General features: G+C 41.9%; 2 protein-coding genes and 1 long non-coding RNA gene across 4 annotated transcripts in view; 1 reads left to right on the top strand and 2 right to left on the bottom strand.

The window, feature by feature from the left end:
- LOC115189451 (uncharacterized) overlaps positions 1-1,542 on the top strand; it is a 13,217-nt gene extending 11,675 nt beyond the window's left edge. Inside the window, exons 2-3 of the long non-coding RNA XR_003876911.1 lie at positions 1,223-1,226; positions 1,532-1,542. This is a non-coding gene — a long non-coding RNA (uncharacterized LOC115189451). The remainder of the gene's footprint in view (positions 1-1,222; positions 1,227-1,531) is intronic.
- Positions 752-9,155, bottom strand: LOC115189425 (NACHT, LRR and PYD domains-containing protein 1b allele 3-like). Of its 2 annotated transcripts, XM_029748052.1 has the most exons (9): positions 9,128-9,155; positions 8,469-8,506; positions 6,307-6,371; positions 4,537-4,751; positions 4,099-4,358; positions 3,818-3,943; positions 3,595-3,727; positions 3,482-3,511; positions 752-1,593 (listed from the first exon to the last, which is right to left on the bottom strand). In XM_029748052.1, exons 3-9 carry the CDS (start codon positions 6,312-6,314, stop codon positions 1,259-1,261), a joined length of 1,107 nt encoding a protein of 368 aa, XP_029603912.1. In that variant the 5' UTR covers positions 6,315-6,371; positions 8,469-8,506; positions 9,128-9,155; the 3' UTR covers positions 752-1,258. The 2 variants fall into 2 exon arrangements, with proteins under 2 accessions (XP_029603912.1, XP_029603911.1); XM_029748051.1 differs by lacking the exons at positions 8,469-8,506; positions 9,128-9,155 and having other exon boundaries at positions 6,307-6,466.
- A 12-nt stretch (positions 9,156-9,167) lies between these two features.
- Positions 9,168-19,555, bottom strand: LOC115189387 (NACHT, LRR and PYD domains-containing protein 3-like; the record flags this gene model as incomplete). Its single annotated transcript, XM_029747957.1, has 10 exons — positions 19,472-19,555; positions 19,081-19,247; positions 17,179-18,979; positions 16,922-17,095; positions 14,890-15,063; positions 14,637-14,810; positions 14,108-14,281; positions 11,275-11,321; positions 10,574-11,138; positions 9,168-9,219 (listed from the first exon to the last, which is right to left on the bottom strand). Coding segments are annotated over exons 1-10 (3,399 nt in total), but the record flags the coding sequence as incomplete, so codon positions are not given.
- Positions 19,556-20,933: the final 1,378 nt, after the last annotated feature.

Here is a 20,933-nt window from a genome sequence, read left to right as displayed (position 1 = left end):
TTGTAAATAAGAATTTGTTCTTAACTGACTTGCCAAGTTAAATAAAGGTTAATTTAAAAATGTTAATTAAAATGGGTTAAGGTTAGGGTAAGGGTTAGAAAAAATAGGATTTTGAATGGAAATCAATGTTAGATCCCCGCGAAGCTAGAAGAACAAAACAAATGTGTGAGTATGTGTGTGTTAACTGGGTACTACGTCGCAGTCTGATCACTACAGTTCATTTATTTTTATTTGACTATTTAAAATACATCCAACTGTTTCACCAGGCAACAGATATATCCCAAAATGACAGAGGATAAATTGTGAGTCAATGACTTGTTTCCATGGCGGTCCTCTATTGGTTGGCCATGGCGGTCCTCTATTGGTTGGCCATGGCGGTCCTCTATTGGTTGGCCATGGCGGTCCTCTATTGGTTGGCCATGGCGGTCCTCTATTGGTTGGCCATGGCGGTCCTCTATTGGTTGGCCATGGCGGTCCTCTATTGGTTGGCCATGGCGGTCCTCTATTGGTTGGCCATGGCGGTCCTCTATTGGTTGGCCATGGTAGTCCTCTATTGGTTGGCCATGGCGGTCCTCTATTGGTTGGCCATGGCGGTCCTCTATTGGTTGGCCATGGCGGTCCTCTATTGGTTGGCCATGGTAGTCCTCTATTGCTAATAACCCAACCGCCCAACTATATGTTATGAAGTGAAAACCTGAGGCCCCAACCAGCTAATATAGAACATGAAATGTAGGCAGAGACGGAGGAGCGATTTTTTTGAAAGGTGCAGGTTTGTTTTATTTATTTAACCCCATCTGAACATATATGTTTTTTTTACCATTCCCAAAAGCATTTGGCGCACATACAGTTAGGTACTATAGCTCAGACTTACTTACTAATGCCAGATAGCTTAAAATAATGAAAGAAAAACCTCAATGTAAATTGCACTAGAATGATACATTTATGGGTTTTTTAAGGTATTGTTTTCACTTTATTCAACCCGACTGCCAGACACCCGCCCTTCATTCACACAGTATTTCATGACCCTAAACCCACGGATTTAACCGTGGGGACTGCAGATGAGACCCACACATCACTAGTTGGTACCCCAACACTGTTACTATCAATTAGGTTGCTACCCCAACACTGTTACTATCAATTCTACCATTAGCATGGTACCCCAACACTGTTACTATCAATTAGGTTGCTACCCCAACAATGATACTATCCATTCTACCATTAGGTTGGTACCCCAACACTGTTACTATCCATTCTACCATTAGGTTGGTACCCCAACACTGTTGATCTGAAGCTCTGTGCAAAGACAGGGGTCCAGCTCCCCAAGAAGGTTGATCATCCTGGAACATGACTCATTTCCTTTTCTCAACACCATGTCGATGATGACTCGTGCCTTCTCTGCCCTCTCAGCTATCACCTTCACTGACTCCATTTCCTCCTGGTTGATGACTGTGTGTTGCAGGAGTCCGTCCAGCAGTTCATCCAGGACAGGTCTTGACACTCGTTTCACAAACTCTGTCCGCACAGAACGCAGCTGCAGTTTTGTAGAACCAGTCAGACTGCTCTGAGCCGGACGCCCTGCCCCCAACACAGCACCTGAGAGAGTCAGGTTACAAAATAACTACATTTGTACATTTACATTTCAGTCATTTAGAAGCAGACTCCTAAAATAAAAGTATTGAGAAAACATATCTTACAATAACGACCTGAACATATCACATATTCACATTTAGGGCCTGTTTCACAGACATAGAAAAACAGTCTGGAGCATTCAGAACCAGGCTAATCTACATCAAGTCCTGGAGGAGATGTCATTGGGTCATTCAGAACCAGGCTAATCTACATCAAGTCCCGGAGGAGAAGTCATTGTTCTTGAAGAAAGTATTTTATAATCAGGACTAGTCCAGGTCCTACAGTAAACCATGTTGACTGGCCCTCAAGTCATTGGTTGTACATTGCATTCGGAAAGTATGACTTTTTCCACATTTTGTTACGTTAGTTTTTTTCTAAAATTCCTCATCAATCTACACACAACATCCCATAATGACAAAGCGAAAACAGGGTTTTGCAATTTTTTACAAATGTATTAAAGATAAAAAACAGAAATACCTTATTTACATAAGTATGCATTGATACTCGAAATCGAGCTCAGGTGCATCCTGTTTCCATTGATCATCCTTGAGATGTTTCTACAACTTAATTGGAGTGAGACTGTGGTAGATTCAATTGATTGGAAGGCACACACCTTTCTATATAAGGTCCCACAGTTGACAGTGCATGTCAGAGTAAAAACCAAGCCATGAGGTCGAAGGAATTAGTCCGTAGAGCTCTGAGAAAGGAAAATCTCGAGGCCCAGATCAGGGGAAGGATACCAAAAATAATCTGCAGCATTGAAGATCCCCAAGAACACAGTTACATCCATCATTCTTATATGGAAGAAGTTTGGAACCACCAAGACTCTTCCTAGAGCTGGCCGCCCGGCCAAACTGACCAATCGGGGGAGAAGAGCCTTGGTCAGGAAGGTTATCAAGAACCCAATGGTCACTCTGACAGAGCTCCAGAGTTCTTCTGTGGAGACGGGAGAACCTTCCAGAAGGACATCCATCTCTGCAGCACTCCACCAATCAGGCCTTTATGGCAGAGTGGCCAGGCAGAAGCCACTCCTCAGTAAAAGGCACATGACAGCCTGCTTGGAGTTTGACAAAAGGCATGTAAAGACTCTCAGACCATGAGAAACAAGATCCTACGGTATGATGAAACCAAGATTGAACTCTTTGGCCTGAATGCCAAGCGTCACGTCTGGAAGAAACCTGTCACCATCCCTACAGTGAAGCATAGGGGTGGCAGCATCATGCTGTTTGGGATGTTTTTCAGCGGCAGGGACTGGGGGACTAGTTAGGATCAAGAGAAAGACGAACAGAGTAAAGTACAGAGAGATCCTTGATGAAAACCTACTCCAGAGCCCTCAGACTGAGGCAAATGTTCACCTTCCAACAGGACAATCACCCTAAGCACACAGTCAAGAAAACACAGGAGTGGCTTCGGGACAAGTCTCTGAATGTCCATGAGAGGCCCAACCAGAGTCCGGACTTGAACCCGATCTAACATCGCTGGAGAGACCTGAAAATAGCTGTGCAGTGACACTCCCCATCCAACCTGACAGAGATTGAAAGGACATGCAGAGAAGAATGGGAGAAACTCCCCAAATACAAGTGTGCCAAGCTTGTAGCTCATTACCCAAGAAGACGAGAGGCTGTAATCACTGCCAAATGTGCTTCAACCAAGTACTGAGTAAAGGGTCTGAATACTTATGTAAATGTATATCAGTTTTTGCTTTGTCATTATGGGGTATTATGTGTAGATTGATGAGGAAAGAAAAAAATTGAATCCATTTTAGAATAAGGCTGTAACGTAACAAAAAAGTGGAAAAAGTCAAGAGGTCTGAATACCTTCTGAATGCACTGTAACTCTCATGTTTACTTACTTGTTGAACGGATGTCAGAGATGTATTCATCTGAAAGAAACAAAATGAGGTTATATCACTCTAAATAGCATCTGTTACAAAAGTACAAAGTTATGATTGACATGTGCTCCTACCTGTTGGAACAATTTCTTTCCACGCTATCCTCTCATCATCACTGAATAACTGCATCTCAATGTCAACCCCTGTCATTTTCACAACTGCCCTGAAAAAGCTTGGTGTGGCGTCTCTATGTATGAGATGAATCCTCTGGAGGGAGATGGAGAGAGAGAGATAGATTAATGCATAGAAATGTGACTTAAATGTCAGATTCATGTTCTTAGTCTACTAAAACTGTACCGGTGGATTGATGGTGGTAGAACAGGGAATGTTCAGTCTGAAGGAACTATTCAGTTTGAAGGACTGCTCTGGTCTGGAGATGAGAATCCTTGAAGACCCTTGAGACTTTTCCTGTTGTTCCACAGCCTGTGAAACGAGGCATGGAATACACAGCCAGTCAATGTACAGTCTAATTCAAACATTATTCAGAAAACTAGCAACACTTATATTCATTTAATGAGTGTCAACATAAACTGCACCACTGGTTAGTTAAGTTCATCTCTATAATAATGATACCTCACCTGTATTTGGCCGGGGTTACTGGGGAACAGGTATAGGCGTGGAATTAATGTTTGCTTTTTCACTGTCAGATAGAGCATCAGCTCACAGTGGACATCTACGTTCCAAGAAAGGATATAGCTCAGTATAACAGAGATAGCTGAGAACTTGGGATGGAGAATCTTAGCATGGAATCTGGTGACCTCCTGCAATTCCTCTAAAGACACTCCATGTTCCTCGACATGAAGAATCTTCATCTCATTCCTCAGGGAAGGGTTGGTCCCTGAACCACACAATAAAAAGGAGACAGAAAGACAAATATTGTATTATTCATCCAACTAAAACACAAAGAATATTCAGTACCAGATCACAGTAAACACAAACTCCCAGAATAGTTCATTCATTAATTCAGGAAGTGACATGGAAATGTCTTTCTGAATACTATTTCTATATGGTTTTACCTAAACAGACAAAGTGTGGCAGATGAACTTCCTCCAGTTCACCTAACTCCATAGTGATGTCCAGCAATGGACCACCTTGTGTGTACTGCATGTCTTTCAGAAGGTGACTGTAGGGTTCCCAGTTCCGGAAGTGATACTTCAGAATGACATCACTCTCACACAGCCAGCGGAGCCCAGACACTGTGCACTCATAACTCCCTTTGGGTGTCATGTGCCTGAGGGCAACAACAAGATATGGTAGAGAGGGTCAATGGTCAAATGGAGAGGTTGGATTAGAAGACTATTCCCAAAGGTAATGGGGAAATACACTAGCAGGTGGAATGAAATGTTAAAACCTGTTGGGGCTAGGGGGCAGTATTTGCACGGCCGGATAAAAAACGTCCCCGATTTAAACTGGTTACTACTCTTGCCCAGAAATGAGAATATGCATATAATTAGTAGATTTGGATTGAAAACACTCTAAAGTTTCTAAAACTGTTTGAATGGTGTCGGTGAGTATAACAGAACTCATATGGCAGGCCAAAACCTGAGAAGATTCCATACAGGAAGTGCCCTGTCTGACAATTTGTTCTCCTTCTGTGGCATCTCTATCGAAAATACAGCATCTGTGCTGAAACTTGACATTTTCTAAAGCTTCCATTGGCTCTCAGAAGGCGCCAGAAAGTGGAATGACGTCTCTCCTGTCTCTTGGCGAAAAACAGCAGGAGATTTTGTGAGTGGTCAGGCTGAGAACAGTGACACTGGAGATGCGCGTTCATGTGAATTCTCCATTTTTTTCTTTCAGCCTTTGAATGAATACAACGTCGCCCGGTTGGAATATTATCGCTATTTTACGAGAAAAATAGCAGAAAAATTGATTTTAAACAGCGTTTGACATGCTTCGAAGTACAGTAATGGAATATTTTGAATTTTTTTGTCACGAAATGCGCTCGCACATCACCCTTCGGATACTGACCTGAACGCACGAACAAAACAGAGCTATTTGGATAGAACTATGGATTATTTGGAACCAAAACAACATTTGTTGTTGAAGTAGAAGTCCTGGGACTGCATTCTGACGAAGAACAGCAAAGGTAATCCAATTTTTCTTATAGTAAATCTGAGTTTGGTGAGAGCCAAACTTGGTGGGTGTCAAATTAGCTAGCCGTGATGGCCGGGCTATGTACTCAGAATATTGCAAAATGTGCTTTCGCCGAAAAGCTATTTTAAAATCTGACACCGCAATTGCATAAAGGAGTTCTGTCTCTATAATTCTTAAAATAATTGTTATGTATTTTGTGAACGTTAATTGTGAGTAATTTTGTAAATTCACCGGAGGTTTGCGGTGGGTATGCTAGTTCTGAACATCACATGCTAATGTAAAAAGCTGTTTTTTGATATAAATATGAACTTGATTGAACAAAACATGCATGTATTGTATAACATCATGTCCTAGGAGTGTCATCTGATGAAGATCATCAAAGGTTAGTGCTGCATTTAGCTGTGGTTTTGGTTTTTATGCTTGCTTTGAAAATGGCTGTGTGATTATTTTTGGCAGGGTACTTTCCTGACATAATTGAATGTTTTGCTTTCGCTGTAAAGCCTTTTTGAAATCGGACAATGTGGTTAGATTAACGAGAGTCTTGTCTTTAAAATGTTGTAAAATAGTTATATGTTTGAGAAATTGAAGTTATAGCATTTTTGAGGTGTTTGTATTTCGCGCCACGCGATTCCACTGGCTGTTGACAAACGTCCCACCTTGCCCAGGGAGGTTAAAAGTAGTTATTTTACCTGAACATTGTCACTCCCTGGACAGCAGAAGTCAAGGGTTCAATCTGAAGCCAGTGTGTGGAGTCCTGAACAAGGACAAGCATGTCAGTAATACATATGGGGCCTGTTTCCTGGACACAGATTGAGTCTAGTGCTGGACTAAAAAGCATGCTCAAAGGAAGTTTCAATAGAAAGTTCTTTAACCTCTTACATCTACACGTTCCGCTAGCGGAACGTCTGCTCCAATATCCAATGATGGGCGGGGCGCGAAATTCAAACTCCTCTAAATCCGAAAACTTACACTTTTCAAACATATGACTATGTTACAGCTATTTAAAGACAAGACTCTCCTTTATCTAACCAAACTGTCCGATTTCAAAAAGGCTTTACAGCGAAAGCAAAACATTAGATTATGTCAGCAGAGTACCCAGCCAGGAATAATCACACAGCCATTTTTCAAGCTAGCATATCATGTCACATAAACCCAAACCATATCTAAATGCAGCACTAACCTTTGATGATCTTCATCAGATGACACACCTAGGACATTGTGTTATACAATACATGCATGTCTGTTCAATCAAGTTCATATTTATATCAAAAACCAGCTTTTTACATTAGCATGTGACGTTCAGAACTAGCATTCCCACCGAACACTTCCGGTGATTTTACTAAATTACTCACGATAAACGTTCACAAAAAGCATAACAATTATTTTAAGAATTATAGATACAGAACTCCTCTATGCACTCGATATGTCCGATTTTAAAATAGCTTTTCGGATGAAGCACATTTTGCAATAATGTAAGTACATAGCCCGGCGTTACAGGGCTAGCTATTTAGACACCCACCCAGTGTAGCCTTCACCAAAATCACATTTCCTATAAGAAAAATGTTCTTACCTTGCTTGTTCTTCATCAGAATACACTGCCAGGACTTCTACTTCAATAACAAATGTAGGTTTGGTCCCAAATAATCCATCGTTATATCCAAACAGCGACGTTTTGTTCGTGCGTTCTAGACACTATCCCAACGCTAAATCTCGGCCACGAGCATGACGCAAAATATGACAAAAAATTTCGAAATATTCCATTACCGTACTTCGAAGCATGTCAACCGCTGTTTAAAACCAATATTTATGCAATTTATCTCGTAGAGAAGCGATAATATTCCGACCGGGAATCTGCCTGTCTGTAAACTGAGGAAAAAACCGAAAGCCGGGGGCGGGGCGTGTCACGCGCCTAAGGCTTAGTCCATTGACTGACCACTCAGCATTTGCTCTCGTGTGCTTCAGCCAGGGCTTTGAATGACATCATTCCTGTTTTTCCCGGGCTGTGAGACTCCATTGTTGACGTGAGAAGTGTCACGTAAGAGCAGAGATCCTTTGTAAACGACAGAGATAATAAAGAAGGGCAAGAAATGTTCAGACAGGGTACTTCCTGAACAGAAGCATCTCAGGTTTTTGCCTGCCATAGGAGTTCTGTTATACTCACAGACACCATTCAAACAGTTTCAGAAACTTTGGAGTGTTTTCTCTCCAAAGCTAATAATTATATGCATATTCCAGTTTCTGGGCAGGACTAATAATCAGATTAAATCGGGTACGTTTTTTATCCAGCCGTGAAATTACTGCCCCCTAGATGTAACAGGTTAAGGTCCAGGACTAGACTTAATCTGTGTCTGGGAAACTGGCCCATTAACCAAAGTAACTAATCTAATGTATTTATTCAATGTTAAATGGAATGCTGGTGATTTATCAATTAAACTGTCTAATGACAAAATATGCTAAACAGCTAAAATCCTGCATGCCTACAAGCAGAACACAGGACTGTCAATATCCCAGTATGAATGGTTGATCAGTACACACCTGGCTTTGAGACTGTGTTTATATTACTAAAGCAGAACACAGGACTGTCTATATCCCAGTATGAATGGTTGGTCAGTACACACCTGGCTTTGAGACTGTGTTTATATTACTAAAGCAGAACACAGGACTGTCTATATCCCAGTATGAATGGTTGGTCAGTACACACCTGGCTTTGAGACTGTGTTTATATTACTAAAGCAGAACACAGGACTGTCTATATCCCAGTATGAATGGTTGGTCAGTACACACCTGGCTTTGAGACTGTGCCTGACTCCTGCAGGTATGTAGAAAAGTAAGTATTGACATTATGACTTACCTCAACATGTTCACAAGTCTTACAGCTCTGAGGAATCCCTGAAGTTAAAAGTAGTTGTTATTTAAAATGGGCAATGTCATGGAATAGTGAATGAATAATTATTAAATAGACTTGTAATAAAAATTAATATAAGTGATCAACAGTCTCAGAATGTACACTCATTAGCATACCATAATCTGACATTAGTGTTATATTAATTAATGTTTGTGGAAGCAGGAAACAACATCGTTCTGGTCCATGTTTTGTAGATGTTGGGGCCTGATTTCTGGTAGATCCTAGGATGAGAGCTTAAAGGTAGAGTCAGCTAATGATGTTGTACGAGCAGCACCACAGATATTGTGATGAGCAAGATGCCTGACTTCTCTCTCACACAGTCACACAACAGTATCTGCCCATTTGCAAGGGTTCCCTTCACTCTCTTACAGAGTGTTAGTCACGGGACCAAAACAGCAGAGAAGTTTAGCCTTGTGCTCCAACACTCTTAGTTGTTGTAGAAATTGACCCACTATGCTGTTTACTTTGTGCATCTACGTCATATTGCTGACTCTACCTTTAAGTTTGTTTTGACCAAATAGATCATGATTGTGTTCCTTGCCTGGGACTATAATGAACGCTTTTATCGTATTTTGATTTTAAAACAATTATCAGGTAACACTCACATTTCTCATGTCCAGGCTTGATACAACTCTCTCCACCATGGTCTCTGGTGTTCTCAGGTCCAGGGTTGATACAACACTCTCCACCATGGTCTCTGGTGTTGGTAAAGCAGAAGGATAGTTAGTGATTAAACTAAATACAACTTATAAAGGCTTGATACAGCATACATACAGTCTGTCTGTCGGTCCAACAGAACACATTAAAACACACCACCACTACTAATCTAACTGTCTGTAGGTCCAACAGAACACATTAAAACACACCACTACTACTAATCTAACTGTCTGTAGGTCCAACAGAACACATTAAAACACACCACTACTACTAATCTAACTGTCTGTCGGTCCAACAGAACACATTAAAACACACCACTACTACTAATCTAACTGTCTGTAGGTCCAACAGAACACAATAAAACACACCACTACTACTAATCTAACTGTCTGTAGGTCCAACAGAACACATTAAAACACACCACTACTACTACTAATCTAACTGTCTGTAGGTCCAACAGAACACATTAAAATACACCACTACTACTAATCAAACTACTACTAATCTAAGCCCGTAGAAACACATTGAATAACACATAGAAGATAGTCAAAAAATAAATCATAAGAGAAGGTTTTGAAGTGTCTGTCCTACATGTAGGAGATATAAGAAAGCTTTGGAAATATGTTTTACACATAGTGATTAACCCCTTTTTTAGGGTTAGGCACAACACTACCTTCAAATGGAGAACACCATCGTGTTCGTGAGAATCTCCCCTTTCCATTGTGGGGTCAAATTAGTTTGTAGCCAAACCGATTCGGACGCTACAAACAGAAGTTGGCACATCGACGGTTCTGACTTCAGATGAGTCCCCTGACAAAACACCCTACTAATCTAACTACTACTAATCTAAACACCCTAGCTCTGCCACCTTTCACGTGGATGCGGTGGATTGAAACACAGATATATCTATCTTTAACTGACGGATGTGTCACACCCTGATCTGTTTCACCTGTCCTTGTGATTGTCTCCACCCCCCTCCAGGTGTCGCCCATCTTCCCATCATCCCCTGTGTATTTATACCTGTGTTCTCTGTTTGTCCGTTGCCAGTTCGTCTTGTTTGTCAAGTCAACCAGCGTTTTTGTTCTCAGCTCCTGCTTTTCCCAGTCTCTCATTTTCTCGCCCTTCTGGTTTTGACCCTTGCCTGTCCTAACTCTTACCCCGCCTGCCTGACCACTCTGGCTGTCCCTGACCCTGACCCTGCCGACCTGTACCTTTGCCCTACCTCTGGTTTACTGACCCCTGCCTGCCTTGAGCTGTCTATTGCCTGCCCCTGTTGGAATATTAAACCATTGTTAATTTGATGTGTCTGCATCTGGTTTTACCTTGATACCTGGTAGGATGATTGATGAGGATTTTGTTATTATGGTACCTAGATTGATTGCTATATGACTCACCTTTGATTGTGTTGATCATCTATTTGACACAGAGTCACTGAAGAGGAGGAAACCTCAAATCCAAACCCAGGATAGAGGGGTTCAGTGAATCTGGTGTGTTCTGTGTAAAGGTGTGTCAGTGTACCAGAGGAGGACACACTATAGAAGGACAAAGTACCAGCTGACCAGTCCAGATACACTCCAACTCTGTTAGGAACAGGATCAGAGATGGATCTTCTGACACTGACTCCAGGATGGTAAAAGTCATAACCACTATCAGAGCAGAATAAACACCAGGACTTCCTATTGAGTCCAATCCAACTGTCATCCTCATCTCCCTTCCTCTTCATTCCTTTGTACACCACACCAATGTAAATCTGGTCACCATCCTTCTCCACCTCCCAGTAATAACGACACCCAGATCCAGATAAGCCTTCTCTGCAGAGAACTTGGAAAAGACAATCAAATCTGTCTGGATGGTCTTCATAATGCTGCTTCTCTGCCACCCATGTCACCTTCCTGTTCCCCTCAGACAGTACCAGGTGTGGGTTTACTGTATTTGGGTCCAGGGTGAGATGACAGGCATCTGTAGACAAAAGGAGAGTTTAATCAAACCACTTCTTCATATAAAATGTTGTTTTGTAGTTACAGTGCAAGTATTGATTAGTTACTATGTTACTATAGTTCTGAATATACAGTCAATTAGGATTAAAGAGACTTACATTTCCTTAGCCCTGATTTCAGCCTGCACTCTCCACCATGATCCACACTGTAGGACAAACAGGTTATTGGCTGTCAAAGACCTAATAAAGCAGTCAACATTTAAACCATATTGTTGTGTTCTGCTGCACTATCCAAGTTCATTACTAGAGACATACAGGTATTCTATCCTACCTACTGCATACAGAACGGAGTACAATTCATTACTAGCGACATACAGGTATTCTATCCTACCTACTGCATACAGGACAGAGTACAATTCATTACTAGAGACATACAGGTATTCTATCCTACCCACTGCATACAGAACGGAGTACAATTCATTACTAGAGACATACAGGTATTCTATCCTACCTACTACATACAGAACGGAGTACAATTCCAACAGGATATCAGAGATGCAGAAGAAGAGTATTCATGTGGTGATGATGAATGCTGTGTTGGAGTGCTCAGCCTGCTGAGTAAACTTCCCCTTAATTCTACCATCATGTCCTCATGTTACTGAACCTTCTCCACTACATACAGTGGCAAGAAAAAGTATGTGAACCCTTTGGAATTACCTGGATTTCTGCATAAATTGGTCATCAAATGTAGACAACAATAGACAAACACAGTCTGCTTAAACTAATAACACACAAACAATTATACGTTTTCATGTATTTATTGAACACACCATTGTCACGATGTGGCCCTTTTGGGGTGTATATCGTGGCTCCCCTCTTAATCTCTCTCCCACATCAGGTTTTACAACGGTCATAAATTCCTGCTAGAAACTCTCTTTCTTCGCTGCCATGGAGTATGGAGTAAGAGAGCCCATGGAGACCAAAGAACTTTAGAAACTCCTAATCCTCAAAATGGGAGAATTAAACAATATTTCCATTTTTGAGAATGTGGGAATGCTCCATGGACACTTAAGGGACAGTCATGTCGCGTGTGTTTCATTTGGTGATCTCATGAAGGACAGGAAACACACATAACTATATCTCTTAATCAAAAAGTGTACAATTCCCAGCTGTCAGGTTTACTTCTGAATGTTGTACAAGATGAAATAATAAGTATAAGAATACTTTGGAAAGATAACAATGTGATTTAGTCTTCTAAATGAGAATTGGTTGTTTTACGGTAATTTATTCAGTCAGTAGCCACGCCCAGGTGGGTACAAACATGATGAGACCCGCCCCTTTTCTACTCAAGTATAAAAGCCCCCCGTGACGCAATTCACACCAGACCATGCAAACCACAGTGTAAGCTAAGGTTGCAAATGGTCAAATTTTCTACGACCAAAACATGGCAGGTGATGCTGGTTAAACTACAACTCTACCAGAGGATAGAAAATATGGAGCTGACGCTACATGTTGAAATGGTTAAGAACTACAACTCTATAGGCCACGGAGACCATACAGCTGTAGTTTTGGCTGAACAGTTGGAAAATGGTTCAACTCTGAGACTATCGATTGGATTTAATAACTGGTTGACACTCCTTTGGCAGCAATAACCTCAAACCAAATGTTTTCTGTCGTTGCGGATCAGACCTGCACAACGGTCAGGACGAATTTTGGAGCATTCCTCTTTACAAACTGTCTAAGTTCAGCAATATTCTTGGGATGTCTGGTGTGAACCGGACTCTTGAGGTCATGCCACAGCATCTCAATCGGGTTGAGATCAGGACTCTGATTTACTTCTGTGTTTTGGGTCATTGCCCGGTTGCATCACCAAACTTCTGTTGAGCTTAAATTGGCGGACAGATAGCCTTCCTGCAAAATGTCTTGATCAACGGAAAAATGTATTCCCAAGTTTATGATAGCAAGCTGTCCAGGTCATGAGGCAGCAAAGCAGACCCAAACCATGAGGCTCCCTCCACCATACTTTCCAGTTGGGACGAGGTTTTGAAGTTGGTGTCCTGTGCCTTTTTTCTCCACACATAGTGTTGTGTGTTCCTTCCTTCCAAACAACTCAACTTTAGTTTCACCTGTCCACATAATATTTAGCCAGTAGCGCTGTGGAACATTCAGGTGCTCTTTTGCGAACTTCGGATGTGTAGTAATATTTTTTTTGGACAGCAGTGGCTTCTTCCGTGGTGTCCTCCCTTGAACACCCTTCTTGTTTAGTGTTTTACATATCGTAGACTCGTCAACAGAGATGTTAGCATGTTCCAGAGATTTCTATAAGTCTTTAGCTGACACTCTAGGATTCTTCTTAACCTCATTGAGCATTCTGTGCTGTGCTCTTGCAGTCATCTTTGCAGGACAGCCACTCCTAGGGAGAGTGGTAACAGTGCTGAACTTTCTCCATTTATAGACAATTTGTCTTACCGTGGACTGATGAACATCAAGGCTTTCAGAGATACTTTTGTAACCCTTCCAGCTTTATGCAAGTCAACAATTCTTAATCTTAGGTCTTCTGAGATCTATTTTGTTCGAGGCATGGTTCACATCAGGCAATGCTTCTTGTGAATAGCAAACTCACATTTTGTGAGTTTTTTTTATAGGGCAAGGCAGCTCTAACCAACATCTCCAATCTCGTCTCATTGATTGGAATCCAGGTTAGCCAACTAATGAAAAGTAATTAGCCTAGGGGTTCACATACTTTTTCCAATCTACACTGTGAATGGTGAAATTATGTATTCAATATACACATGAAAAGTACAATAATTTGTGTGTTATTAGTATAAGCACACTATATTTGTCTATTGTTGTGACTTAGATGAAGATCAGATCAAATTTGATGACCAATTGATCCAGAAATCCAGGTAATTCCAAAGGGTTCACATCATTGGTATTGTACCTGTATGACACGACTGCTGCTCACACCATTAGGACATCTACTCTGACTTACTTCAGCTTCATCAGTTTATATGTGGGATCCAACAGAGCAGCTGAAAGCAGTACCCCTGCAGAGTCTCCTGGGTGATTGTAGCTCAGGTCCAGCTCTTTCAGGTGGGAGGGGTTTGACCTCAGAGCTGAAGACAGAGCAGCACAGCCCTCCTCTGTGACCAGACAGCCAGACAGCCTACAGAGAGACACACAACAGCTGTCTAGGTTGGTGTACTGGAGTCAATCATCTTGTAGGACACCAATACATTTGTCCATGACACAAACACTGGGATGAAATATTAGATTTTCAGAGTATTTGTTTTACTAAGATCAGTACCGACCTGACTGAAACAGCTGTACTTACCCCAGTGTGTGTAGTTTACAGTCTGGATCCTCCAGTCCAGCAGACAGCAGTGTAACTCAGCTCAGTACCGACCTGACTGAAACAGCTGTACTTACCCCAGTGTGTGTTTACAGTCTGGATCCTCCAGTCCAGCAGACAGCAGTGTAACTCAGCTCAGTACAGACCTGACTGAAACAGCTGTACTTACCCCAGTGTGTGTAGTTTATAGTCTGGATCCTCCAGTCCAGCAGACAGCAGTGTAACTCCTGAGTCCTGCAGGTCATTGTCTCTCAGCTCCAGCTGTTTCAGTTGTGAGTTGGGTGAACTCAGGACTGAGGCCAGATCTGAACAGCAACCCTCTGTCAGACCACACTGACCTAGACTAGAGGGCAGAAGAACACATAATTAACACATGTTTAAAACATCCACATAATAACTCATACTGAAGATATTTAACTCACACTAGTGTCTGTATGTTGCAGAGTGGACTGGTTAGTCCATCACAGAGCAGCTTCACTCCTCTGTCTCCCAGGTCATTGTAGCTGAGGTCCAGTTCTCTTACGGGGGAGTTTGGTGTCTGCAGAACTGAGGCCAGAGTCTCACAGGATTCATATGTGAGGTTACAGCCAGACAGTCTGAAGAGAGGAGATATGGTGATACACCGTTGCTAACACAGTCTTGACCTCTGCAGCCAGAATAACAGCAAAGTACACTGAACAAAACAATATAAACTCAACATGCAACCACTTCAAAGATTGAACTGAGTTACAGTTCATAAGGAAATCAACTAATTGAAATGAATTCAGTAGGCCCTAATCTATGGATTTCACATGACTGGGAATACAGATATGCATCTGTTGGTCACAGATACCTTTTTTTTAAGTAGGAGCGTGGATCAGAAAACCAGTCAGTATCTGGTGTGACCACCATTTGCCTCATGCAGCGCAACACATCTGGAATGTTCTCCCACTCCTCTTCAATGGCTGTGCGAAGTTGCTGGATATCGGCGGGAACTGGAACACGCTGTCGTACACTTTCGATCCAGAGCATCCCAAACATGCTCAATGGGTGACATGTCTGGTGAGTATGCAGGACATGAGAGAACATGAGGTGATGGCGGCAGATGAATGGCACGACAATGGGCCTCAGGATCTCGTCACTGTATCTCTGTGCTTTTCAAATTGCCATTAATAAAATGCAATTGTGTTCATTGTCCGTAGCTTATTCCTGTCCATACCATAACCCTCCCGCCACCATGGGGCACTCGGTTCACAAAGTTGACATCAGCAAACCTAAAACGACGTTGGATGCGGCTTATGGTAGAGAAATAAACATTGAGTTCTCTGGAAACAGCTCTGGTGGACATTCTTGCAATCACCATGCCAATTGCATGCTCCCTCAAAAGCGTCATATCTGCAACAGTAGTCATCAAATGCTCAGAAAAAAAATTTCTCTGCAAAAAACAAATAAATTGCTAGCTAGCTAGCTACGTCTTTCTTCGCTGGACCTGTGTTTACAATGTATCCAATTTACTTCACTGGATCTGTGTTTACAATGTATCCAATTTGGGTTTTGCTATCTGTAACTTTGTTGCATGTTCTCTCTGCATGTATAGGTGCGAATCACATCATCTGTAGCTCAGTTGGTAGAGCATGGTGTTTGCAACGCATGGTGTTTGCAACGCCAGGGTTGTGGGTTCGATTTCCACGGGGGGCCAGTATGAAAAAAATGTATGAAATGTAAGTCGCTCTGGATAAGAGCGTCTGCTAAATGACTTAAATGTAAATCATATATTTTCCAACTGTCTCGTTATCTGTTTTGATTGTGCATTCTAGAATGCCCTTCTAGCCAATCAGAAATGAGCCTTCAACAATGCTGAGGAATAACTCATGTTAAAAACATACCAACTCACTCAAGATATTTAACCTTTGTGTGGTGCCTCCAGTAATGTGGCCGGGGAAAGCCACTGTTTTGAGCGTCAGCCACACCCCACAACCAGCATTGTAGGCTGCAGCAAGCTAGGCTGCAGGGCTATATCCACACCTGAGACCACTTAGCCTCGTTATGCTGCAACGCACCTGGGACATTTAAGGTGTTACTTTGGTTCAGCAAGAGAGAGTTCCTGGCTGGATATTGTGGTCTCCACAGGAAAACAAGCCGGACTGCAAGTGAAACTGGGTAGCAGCCTAGCTAGTTTTCATTAAAGTTAAGTCTAACTCTAGGTTCAGATCATTAGAGCCTTTTGTTTTCAGTTACAGCTTGAGAACCTTTGTGATTCTATTATTTTGAATAAATATGCCAGCCTAGCAGGTTTAATCTCCTATGTCTTAGACTGATATTGTTCCATCCTGCTAGCCACACCAAAAGAGTCGTTACATTTGTTTAATACATTTATCACATGTTATGTATACGTTCAAATAATGTTAACATTCATAATAACTATGAATAAATAAACAACAAAGAAACAGTGGATACTAAAGATAGTTAACTCACACTAGTGTCTGTATGTTGCAGAGTGGACTGGTTAGTCCAACACAGAGCAGCTCCAGTCCTCTGTCTTCCAGGTCATTGTAGCTGAGGTCCAGTTCTCTCAGAGGGCAGTTTGGTGTCTGGTGAATTGAGGCCAGAGTCTCACAGGATTTATATGTCAGTTTACAGCCATCCAGTCTGGAGAGAGGAGATAATCTGTTAGATATACAAATCCCCCAGAATAACGATACTGTAAACATCAACTCAATAACAGAACTTACAGTGCTCTCTTGCAGGTTTTCACTACCGGCATTAACCTCTGATAACCTTTCTCTGATGTGTTGTATCTCTTCAGTTTAAACTTCTCCAACACCTCCTCTGACATCAGTAACAGGTAGGCCAGGGCTGAACATTGGTCAGGTTTTAGTTTTATTTCTGAAAGAGTTCCTGAATGCAGGGAGGTCTGCATGTCTTCAACTAGAGAGTTGGCACCAAGTTCATTCAGACAGTGGAACAAGTTGATGATCCTTTCTGGTGAGGATTCCCTTTCGATGTTGTCTGAAAGGTACCTGACTGTTCTCTCAACTGTTTCGTCATTGGTCTGTGTTGTACTTCCTGTCTGTGTCAGAAGGCCTCGTAACAGATTCTGACTGGACTCCAGTGAGAGACCCAGAAGGAAGCGGAGGAACAAGTCCAGGTGTCCATTCTCACTCTTCAAGGCCTCGTCCACTGCTCTCCTGTGTAAGTCAGACAACTGGATTGACTCCTTCTCTTCATCATCACCAGTAGGGGAGAAAACATTTTCCTTCTTGTCCAGACATGATTCTATAGCATGCACTGCTGCTAGAAACTCCTGAATGCTCAGATGCACAAAGCTGTAGACCTTCTCTTGGTACAGCCCAGATTCTTCTTTAAAGATCTCTGTACACAATGCTGAGTACTCTGATGCCTCTGTGACATCAAGGCCACACTTTCTCAGGTCCTCCTCATAGAAGATCAGGTTGCCCTTCTGCAGCTGTTGGAAAGCCAGCTTTGCCAGTTTCAGGATCATGTCTTTGTCTGACTGAGACAGTTCCTTTGGGTTTGTCTCTGTGGCTATGTTGTACTTCCTGTTCTTCACAATGATTTGGATGAATATGAAGTGTGAGTACATCTGGGTCAGAGTTTTGGGGACTTCATCCTTCTCTGCCTCTTTCAGTATCATCTCAAGCACAGTGGCTGATATCCAACAGAAGACTGGTATGTGGCACATGATATGGAGGCTCCTTGATGTCTTCATGTGTTTGATGATATCATTGGCCAGATTCTGATCTGGGATTTTCTTCCTGAAGTATTCCTCCTTCTGTGGATCATTGAACCCTCGTACCTCTGTCACCTGGTCAATACACTCAGGAGGGATCTGATTGGCTGCTGCAGGCCGTGAGGTTATCCAGAGGAGAGCAGAGGGAAGCAGATTCCCCTTGATAAGATTTGTCAGCAGCACATCCACTGAGGTTGGCTTCGTGACATCACAGCATTTCTCATTGTTTTTGAAGTCTAGAGGAAGTCGACACTCATCCAGACCATCAAAAATGAAAACAATTTTTGTTTCACCATCTTCAATGCTGTCAATCTCTTTCAGCTCTGACAAGTAGTGGGAAATATGTTGCATCAGACTGTATTGGTCCTTTTTCAGGTTCAAATCACGGAAAGGAAGAGGAAACATGAAATTAACATCCTGATTTGCTTTTCCCTCTGCCCAGTCAAGGATGACCTTCTGCACAGAGACTGTTTTTCCAACACCAGCGATTCCTTTTGTCAGCACAGTTCTGATAGGTTTGTCTTGTCCAGGTAAAGGCTTGAAGATGTCGTTGCATTTGATTGGTGTCTCTTGTGTGGTTTGTTTCTTGGATGCCATCTCAATCTGTCTAACCTCATGTTCATTATTGAGCCCTCCACTTCCACCCTCTGTGATGTAGAGCTCTGTGTAGATGTCCTTGAACAGACTTTGGTTTCCATGGTGTCCAATTCCTTCAGATATGTGTTGATACTTGTATTTCAGTTTAGCCTTAATGTCTTGTTGGACAGTCAGAAGAGTTTGACCTGTAGGAAAAGAATGAGAGTTGGGACTCATAAGTTTGTGTGTGTGTTTTATAAGGGCCTTTGTACCATTCTTTGTAATATTGTATGAAACACAGTCTTACTTCTTCTGTCCAGAAGGTTGTCTGTGATCTTTAATACATCCTCACTGTCCAAACTCTCCACTTCCTTATTGTCATCTGGTAATGGTTCCTGGCTGAAAGCAGGTGGCTGATCACTCTTCATTGATAGCAGGCTGGTTGTAGGTGACTCTGCTCTGGGCTTCTGAACACTGAACAAAACAGGGAGGCAGATCACCTCATCAATATCACATCAATACCTCATCTACTTCCTTTCAACAACTGTATAATGGAACATCTATAAGTCCTGATGTTTCTTTATAAAGATACAGTTTTAAGTGAATGATGTAGACCAACATTTTATGTCATTTGGGAACACTTTTCTCTGAGTTTTATATCATTAAGAGAACTGTATATTTTACATTGAATCACTTACCTCATAGAACTGGTGTCTTGGGTAATTTTGGAGGCATTGGTCCCCTCCTCTCTCTCCCCAGAGAGACTCATTTTAGAGGCAGTGGTCCCCTCCTCTCTCTCCCCATATAGACTCATTTTAGAGGCAGTGATCCCCTCCTCTCTTTCCCCAGAGAGACTCATTTTAGAGGCAGTGGTCTCCTCTCTCTCCCCAGAGAGGCTCATTTTAGATGTAAGTCACAGCTCACTCAGCTACAATAAAAGATAACAGAACAGTCAATATTTCTGAACATTGAAGAACCATTAACCTGTTGGGGCTAGGGGGCAGTATTGACACGGCCGGATAAAAAACGTACCCGATTTAATCTGGTTACTACTCCTGCCCAGTAACTAGAATATGCATATAATTATTGGCTTTGGATAGAAAACACCCTAAAGTTTCTAAAACTGTTTGAATGGTGTCTGTGAGTATAACAGAACTCATATGGCAGGCAAAAACCTGAGAAGATTCTGACCAGGAAGTGGCCTGTCTGACAAGTTGTTGTTCATCTTGGCTCTTTTTATTGAAGACTGAGGATCTTTGCTGTAACGTGACACTTCCTACGGCTCCCATAGGCTCTCAGAGCCCGGGAAAAAGCTGAATGATATCGAGGCAGCCCCAGGCTGAAACACATTATCGCCTTTGGCAAGTGGCCGATCAGAGGACAATGGGCTTAGGCCCGTGTACGAATCGACCCTGTGCTTTATTTTCTTTCGTCTGTTTACCTAAATGCAGATTCCCGGTCGGAATATTATCGCTTTTTTACGAGAAAAATGGCATAAAAATTGATTTTAAACAGTGGTTGAGATGCTTCGAAGTACGGTAATGGAATATTTAGATTTTTTTTGTCACGAAATGCGCCATGCTCGTCACCCGTATTTACTCTTTCGGATAGTGTCTTGAACGCACGAACAAAACGCCGCTATTTGGATATAACAATGGATTATTTGGGACCAAACCAACATTTGTTATTGAAGTAGAAGTCCTGGGAGTGCATTCTGACGAAGAACACCAAAGGTAATCAAACTTTTCTAATAGTAAATCGGAGTTTGGTGAAGGCTAAACTTGCTGGGTGTCTAAATAGCTAGCCCTGTGATGCCGGGCTATCTACTTAGAATATTGCAAAATGTGCTTTCACCAAAAAGCTATTTTAAAATCGGACCTATCGAGTGCATAGAGGAGTTCTGTATCTATAATTCTTAAAATAATTGTTATGCTTTTTGTGAACGTTTATCGTGAGTAATTTAGTACATTTTTAGTAAATTCACCGGAAGTTTGCGGAGGGTATGCTAGTTCTGTACGTCACATGCTAATGTAAAAAGCTGGTTTTTGATATAAATATGAACTTGATTGAACAAAACATGCATGTATTGTATAACATAATGTCCTAGGGTTGTCATCTTATGAAGATCATCAAAGGTTAGTGCTGAATTTAGCTGTCTTC

Source organism: Salmo trutta, unplaced genomic scaffold (assembly GCF_901001165.1).
Source record: "Salmo trutta unplaced genomic scaffold, fSalTru1.1, whole genome shotgun sequence".
NCBI classification, from domain to species: domain Eukaryota; kingdom Metazoa; phylum Chordata; class Actinopteri; order Salmoniformes; family Salmonidae; genus Salmo; species Salmo trutta.
The sequence above is the reverse complement of the archived record's forward strand: the minus strand, read 5'-3'. Positions and strand labels throughout refer to the sequence as shown.